The sequence below is a fragment of the Euwallacea fornicatus genome, chromosome 19 (assembly GCF_040115645.1).
Source record: "Euwallacea fornicatus isolate EFF26 chromosome 19, ASM4011564v1, whole genome shotgun sequence".
Lineage (NCBI taxonomy): Eukaryota > Metazoa > Arthropoda > Insecta > Coleoptera > Curculionidae > Euwallacea > Euwallacea fornicatus.
Window position 1 is genome coordinate 238,636 of NC_089559.1, and position 7,097 is coordinate 245,732.

At 37.3% G+C, this 7,097-nt stretch overlaps 3 protein-coding genes across 6 annotated transcripts in view; 1 reads left to right on the forward strand and 2 right to left on the reverse strand.

Annotated features, from left to right (window-relative positions):
- The window catches only part of LOC136345412 (nuclear receptor-binding factor 2-like), a 37,000-nt gene extending 34,271 nt beyond the window's left edge, over positions 1 to 2,729 (reverse strand). Inside the window, exons 1-2 of one of the 3 annotated variants that reach the window (XR_010733138.1) lie at positions 2,389 to 2,729; positions 441 to 503 (exon numbers count right to left, since the gene is read on the reverse strand). The gene's annotated coding sequence lies outside the window, so the exon portion shown is untranslated. Of the gene's footprint in view, positions 1 to 440; positions 690 to 2,388 lie in introns of those variants that run through there. The other 2 variants (XR_010733137.1, XR_010733136.1) reach the window with 2 other exon arrangements.
- Positions 2,730 to 3,000: 271 nt separating this feature from the next.
- LOC136345415 (pyridoxal phosphate homeostasis protein) lies at positions 3,001 to 4,326 on the forward strand. 2 transcript variants are annotated; one of them, XM_066293698.1, is made up of 4 exons: positions 3,001 to 3,103; positions 3,157 to 3,472; positions 3,659 to 4,007; positions 4,060 to 4,326. In XM_066293698.1, the coding sequence occupies exons 2-4, from the start codon at positions 3,301 to 3,303 to the stop codon at positions 4,295 to 4,297; spliced, it is 759 nt and encodes a 252-aa protein (XP_066149795.1). In that variant the 5' UTR covers positions 3,001 to 3,103; positions 3,157 to 3,300; the 3' UTR covers positions 4,298 to 4,326. The 2 variants fall into 2 exon arrangements, with proteins under 2 accessions (XP_066149795.1, XP_066149796.1); XM_066293699.1 differs by lacking the exon at positions 3,001 to 3,103 and having other exon boundaries at positions 3,132 to 3,472.
- Positions 4,327 to 4,636: 310 nt separating this feature from the next.
- Positions 4,637 to 6,869, reverse strand: LOC136345408 (uncharacterized). The gene has a single exon (XM_066293680.1). It carries the CDS (start codon positions 6,720 to 6,722, stop codon positions 5,478 to 5,480), a length of 1,245 nt encoding a protein of 414 aa, XP_066149777.1. The 5' UTR covers positions 6,723 to 6,869; the 3' UTR covers positions 4,637 to 5,477.
- Between the last annotated feature and the right edge of the window lie 228 nt (positions 6,870 to 7,097).

Here is a 7,097-nt window from a genome sequence, read left to right on the forward strand (position 1 = left end):
GAAAAACTCGGTCATTTTTTCGAATTTCTAATTAACAAACAATTTTTAGTTGTGTCATCTCAGTTTGAAAGTCACTATATTAAACTGCGCCATCTGTTGCTTCCCATCAGCAGTGGCTCTAATTCAAAAGGATAAAATCCCATTACAGGCATTTAATAAGACCAAAAAATCCGTAGGGCCCAGAAACCAATTAGTTTCTCTTTTGAAGACGATTTTTCCTGAGATAGAGCCTCAAAATGGAGTAATTATCGGGCAACTTGTGGTCGTTCTGCTAATAATGTTTTTATGCCTCCAAAGTGGAAATTAAGCTCTGCCTTTAAAAGAGAATGTTTCCCGTAAATTCGATTACTCCCGTGATGGTTATTAGTAATATTGGATGTTGTTCCCCCATTTGCCCTTTCTTGGGACACTCGCTTATAACAGGAAAACCATCAACTTACCGCTGTCGCTACGTCCTCTTTTATGCCTGTCGCCTCTGCCCATCTTATTCTTCCGCTCGTCACCTAAAATACAATATAATATCAATTATATTCTGCTCAAATTTGCCTCAAATGCAGATAATTTGGCTCGTATTTAAATTAAAAAATGGCGGCTAGCAAATGTCAAAGCTATCACGTGACACGTCACAACTGATGTAATACCCGACTTTTTACTTTGATCCATGTTTTTGTTCTAATGCCAACCGCAATGTGTCAAACAGAGACAGAGAGTTGCAGACTGTTATTTTTGATTTCAGCGCTGGATGATGCGGATTTATTTCCATTTTCGCTCTTAAAATTAATAATGAATTATTTTTTGCAGAATAATTGGCGTTGTTGGGTCTGTTATGGTGTGCCAATAAGCAGGGTAATTCTTAAGATCACCATTTTTAATGAAATTCGGCAATACTACAGAAATTCCTGACAGAGTGACGAAAGGAGTTTTTGAAATAAGCCGTGAAGGTTCCAGGTAAATAATTTTTCTCCGGAATCCACACTTTGTCATTATTAAATTTCATACGCTTTTCAATATAATGAAGAATAATTGAAGATGATTACGAAGAGTACTTAAAATAAGTAGATTAATAAAGCTGGAGTTCAGAGGTCGCTGTATGTGTAAACAAACCTTTTAGAGATTCTCTATTGGCTTGCATTATAGCCAAATAAAACCGATAAGTTCGATGTTTAAAACGTAAGGCGTAAACCTTAAGAACATTACAATTTTAAATAAAGTTCGGCATTGCAAACCAAATTCTTGACAGAATGGCGTTTCACTTCTTTGAAACAAGCCGTGGTGATGTCATGTAAATGCTTTTTTTCTAGAATTTACGCGTTTTCTTTAATGTATTTCGTACGGTTTTCAATACTCTACATGACAATTGTAAACAATCACATAAGGTAGTTGAAAAAGGCAGATTAATGAGGCTGGATTTGAGAAGTCGATTTGTTCACAAAAAGAAACATGCTTCCAGTTCTCTTTGTAGATTTTTTTAGATTCATTATTGAACTTCATTATCGCCAAATAAAAACCGATAAGTTCGACATTTCCCATTTCCAATATAAATCCTGTGTGGCTCCCGGCATGCATACGTTATTTTCAGTTTAATTGGCAAGTCTGCGGATTGCATCACAAAGAGGCAAAATACGGCTTTTGGACCATTAAACTGGAAACATTTTCATCGATTACAGTTGTAAAGGCATACCTATGGAAAAAGAAGAAATTGCTAATAATAGAAGCAAAGGAAGGGACACAACTAAAAGGCACTTTTCCAACTTTGTCGCAAGTGAAGTTGAGTCGCGATAAGAGGGTAAAATTGAACACCTGCTTTTGCTGCAAGTTGTAAAATATCATTGTCTGGAAGTTTATTTGGAAACTTTGAGTGGCTGGTGCCCAATGCATTTAAAAAGTGGATTACTGTGTTAAAGTCTATAACTTTCCAGGACGAAGGCGACTTCGAGCTTCAAAATAATGTGTGTTCAAGGGACACAGAACAACTTCTCTCCACAACTTACTTTATACAATTCCCCGTCTCTCAGCCCTTTGAATTATTAAAATATTCTTTGCCCGACAATAAACTACAAAGCTGCAAATGTTCGATATCTCTTAATTTTTCATATTTATCGGGGTAGCATAATATTCCTGCTTAAACTGACTTTCCAATTTCCAACCAGTTGCATCAACTCATCACCATTACTCACAACTATTGTAACATCTGCATAGCAAACAGATAAGGAAATTGCTTATTCCAGCACCCTCAACGTTCCAGACGCATTATTGCGATATAAATAAACTTAACTTATTATCTAAGCCGAATTTCTTTGTGTACTCCTCAAACAAAAATTCTGACTAAAACACTCGCAAATTCCTTTTCACAGCGGACGCCCCCTTCGGCCCTATTTACCCCCTTACCTTCTTTGTCCTTCTGGCTAGAATCCGGCTTCGAATTGTTGTGCCCTTTCGACCTCTAAATGGACTTCTTGACGCGGAACCGGATAGAGAGGCGGACTTACTGCCCTAAAAATTGGGATGATTCCATCCGAAGAGGGAAACTGTTGCGCAGTCCTCAATGTGCGATTTATGGGCGAAGGGGTGAGTATGGGTGGCGGAATCTGACGGCACGGTGCGACAGCAAAGAGTTATGCAGAAAAGATTTCTTGGGACTATTTATGAGATATTGATTTGAAGCATGTACAAAAAAACAATATTCTACACAACAAAAATTAAATCTAAACTCTGATGACATTGTGAAGACGTAGTGCGAAGCTCTAAATCTTTTAAATTACTATTCTAAAATATTCTAAGTATATTCCAAACTATAAAAATTTAGGACCAAAATTTTGTTAAAATGGTGAATATGAAATGTAATTTACCATAAAAAACGAAAATTATTTTTTCTAAATGGAACGCAAATAAGGATAAATATATGATGGAATGATGGGGACCTGGTGTAAATTGGATTACCCCATAAGCTAAAATTAAATAGAGTATTTTGATTAAGAATAGCGACAAGGTACTACCTAAGTACTTTGTAGACGCAATATGGATGGCATTATACGTAGTACGCCGCTCTCCACCAGGTGGCCCGTTACAATTTAGTCGTTTCAGATTTGTGGTCTTTCCACAGGTGTCGTCACAATCAGTTTTGTTTGATTGTCTCCATCATTTATTTATTTGCAGGTTATGTTCTATGTTTATGTATGTCTTAACAGAAAAAATTGCAAAATATTACATAAATTTACCTAAATGACGTTAAAACACTGATAATTATAAGTGAGGCTGTGAAGAAATTTATTTATATAGCTAAGCAAATGGTTAACTAGAATGATTCGAAGTATGTCTGATGTAAACATTAAACAAGGACTCAAGACAGTCCTCCAGCAGATTGAAGCTTCCTGCAGTAAGAGAAGCGCAGAATTTAGTGATTTAAAACCCCGTTTAGTTGCCGTGAGCAAAGTGAAACCTGTAGAGCTTATTATCGAGGCCTATGAAGAAGGTGAGTTAGTGGTTGAATTTACAAATGGGATACTTGAGGCAATGACTGTTAAATAATTGTATATGTTTGGTACCCAAAATTGAAATATTTTATCCTTACTTAACCCCATACACAGAATGAGGAAAGAACATATCAATTTGAGTTACCAGCCATTTAACAATCACTAGCTGATTATGGTGATTTCAGGTCAAAGACATTTTGGTGAGAACTATGTTCAAGAGCTGCAGGAGAAATCTATGCATCGTCTGATACTTGAAAAATGCCCAGATATAAAGTGGCACTTTATTGGACACCTGCAAGCCAACAAAATAAATAAGGTTCTCTCAGTCCCTAACTTGTACATAATTGAAACTGTGCACTCTAGAAAACTAGCCAGTCAGCTAAACAAGAACTGGCCCAATTTTGGTCCATCTGACTCGAAACTCAAAATAATGGTTCAAGTAAACACAAGTGGGGAAAAAGAGAAGAGTGGAATCAGTGTTTCAGAGGTTACAGAGATAACAGATTATGTCCTCAAAGAGTGCCACAATTTGCGGTAAGTTATTGCTGCAAATGCTTCTATCAAAAGAATAAATAAGGTGCCGTAGATTTGAGGGGCTTATGACGATTGGTGAATATGGATATGACTATTCCAAAGGGCCTAACCCAGATTTTTTATGTTTGATAAAATGCAGGGATGAGGTATGTAAGAAGTTGAGTTTGGATTGGAAGAAGGTTGAGTTGTCAATGGGAATGTCAAATGATTTTGATAGAGCCATAGAGATGGGCAGTACAAATGTTAGAGTTGGACAAATGATTTTTGGAGAGAGGCAATATAAGAATTAATTATTAATAAAGCATTTTCAAATTTATAATTTTTCCAAGTTTTGTATTATTACCTTAAAAATATGAAGAAAAACAAAATTGTTTTTAAGTATCTTGCTAGCACGCCTGACCTAAGCAATAAAAGTACTGGTTTTTTTGAGTGTGTGAAAAAATCTTTTAAACTGCGTTAGTAACCGCGGTGAATCTTAATACCTTTTTACTAATCACAGTGAAAACCATTAGACTTTTTCTGATTTTCCTTATCAATTTTTTAAAGTCATTTATAAAACACTAGTGTTTTAATAAAAATAGGTAGACGGAATTCTTGACAGGATGGCGATATAACATAATATATAGTCAGACGCATAAACTTTCAGTTTTATTTACATATTTTTGCATAGCATTGTTGACAAATTTTTGATTATTCATATCTGTCCAGCTTTAATTGGAATGGTTAGTGAATTTTATACGCACCAGTTAAAACACCTTTAGGCTATAAATAATTTTTTCTCAGTATCTAGACCTTGCATTTATTAAATTTCATGCGTTTGTCAATATTGAGAACGACGATTTAATACAGCCTGCTAATTAGGAACATAAATAAAATTTTGGAATAAACTAATGAAAATCGAGACTCAGTGCAGTGCAGTAGTGATATCACAAGGACATGTATTGAACATTCTACGTCAGAAAGTCGGCGGAAAACGTGTTATTATTTTTTACGATATAGTTACCTAAAGCGAAGCCTGTAGCATCCAGTGCTTAACCAAATTTTCCTGTTGTATTTATAAACCATAAAGAGTCTGGAAATATCTGTCAAGGTGGATAGATAATTAAACTAGGAAGTCATTTGTACCCTTTTAAAGCATGACATCTAAGTTGCAGCGTTAAGAGTGACGAAAAAAGTCCAAGCGTTTTTACAATATTATTTATTAGAACACGCTCGTCAAGGCTGAAATTAATCACTACAAAACTGCACGATAAGCCGATAGTAAGTCACAATTTTAATAAATAATGTTAATTCGAAATCGTAATAAAACAGTGCAATCCGCTGATTTATTGGAACATGAAATGTTTATTAGCGATAGCTTTATAGAATTCCGAAATAGTGTTTTTCATTTATTATCTAAACTAGATTCTAACAAGAATCAATCATAATTCATAACATAACATTGAACTAATTGGGAAGAAATAATTAGGCTTAAAGCCACCCACGTTTTTGAATGGCCAGCACTGTGTCTCTGAGCTTCTTTCTGTGATGTGGCCCTAGCAAATCCTTCCTGCTCCAATCAGAATCTTGGAACTCCTCCGAAGTATGCTGCACCTTACCTCTTTCAGTGCAAATAGGCTTGAGCATCACTAGAACGTGATACAGTTCGGTAGGAGCCACCTCATTCAACTCCTTCAAAAAATTGTCCCAGGAGAATGCAGACAGATCCACGTGGAAGGTTTCTAGAGTGTCAATTAAAGATTGGTGGTAAAGCCTTATGAGCTCTTCATAATGCTCGTCCAACACGCTGTTTATCACACTAGTAAATAAAAAGAACACCAAATCACAGCAGCAGCTCCAATAGCGCATTAGCTGCAAATCCACAATTTTGTTGCGGATGGTGTCGTCGTTTTCATTTTTCTGGACCATGGTGTTGCTCACCCAGAAATCTGCATGGCACATGGTGGCCCAAGGCTCGTTGGGTGCCTCGCGGTTCACCCAAGGATGCGCAGCCCCATGGTCCACAATTTTCTGTATCGCTTCAAGATACGGTTTCAATTCTGGAACATCACGGGCACCATCCATTATGGAGTTATGGAACGCGAGTCCTACTTCTGGAGGCAGTTGTTCCAGCCCTTTGTTATGTACCAACGCTGGTACTAACTTTTTCTGGAATATTTCGGGTTTGAGGAGCTTGAGGGCTATGGGAACCGCATGGAATTGGGCCAAGTCCTTGAGGATTATTTTAGCAGCGCTGAGGTCGAATCCCTTCAGGCGGTCCTCTGTGATGAAGCCTTGCACTTTAAGGTTCTCGAATATAAGCACCGCGTCTTCATCCACGATATTTTTGTTTTCGTCTACGCTGAGGCGCGCTCCATAGCATTTTGGGAAAAGTTTGTCTTGGAAACGCTCCTCTGGTACGCCAAACTCCTTTTGCAGAGCTACCAGAGCCGGTATAGTCTCCTTATAGGCGAATATTTCTTTCTTGAAGGTCACTGGAACATCAAAGGCTATTCTGAGCATTTCATTGGCGGGAATGAGTTTCGCTACCAGCTGTAGATTTTGCTCCTTTCCGCTGTCTTTCCGTTTGATTTTGACGCTGAGGGCCAGCATGACGCTGCCGTAGTGCTCCCCAGGGGCGGTTAGAACGCGGGTATCTTCACTTAATACCTCGATTTCTTCTCCAAGAGACTGGCTGAGGAGATCACCGACATTATGCACTTTCGATTTCGCCATTTCACGCCCGATACCCAGAACCACTTGCTGGTACGGCTATCGAACCGATTCAATTGAAAATAAACATTTTCGACGCTCCAGATAATGCGCGACACGAAATTCAATTTCAAAATAGGGGGGATGAGTCGGCTTATCTGTCCCCTCTTAAAGTAGTTAGTGATTATCTAACTACGACAGTAATTGAGAATGATTTGTTAATTTTATCTCGTTGTCTGTGTTGAAGTGGGAATTGGTCTAAAAATATTTCATTCTGGCAGTGTTGCAAGTTTTTTTCAGTGCTGCCTAGAATTACTTTGAGCACCGTTATTATCAACTCAATTACTAGTTCAATCATAAGTACTTTATCCATTTAATAAAGTTGATTAATTAATTATT

What these genes read in the sequence shown, in the direction of transcription:
- LOC136345408 (XM_066293680.1), bottom strand. Translation starts at nt 6,722, where the DNA reads ATGGCGAAATCGAAAGTGCATAATGTCGGTGATCTCCTCAGCCAGTCT.
- LOC136345415 (XM_066293698.1), top strand. Translation starts at nt 3,301, where the DNA reads ATGATTCGAAGTATGTCTGATGTAAACATTAAACAAGGACTCAAGACA. An exon ending in TATCGAGGCCTATGAAGAAG is followed by an intron (nt 3,473 to 3,658) that starts GTGAGTTAGTGG and finishes TGGTGATTTCAG; the next exon opens with GTCAAAGACATTTTGGTGAG. An exon ending in AAAGAGTGCCACAATTTGCG is followed by an intron (nt 4,008 to 4,059) that starts GTAAGTTATTGC and finishes AAGGTGCCGTAG; the next exon opens with ATTTGAGGGGCTTATGACGA.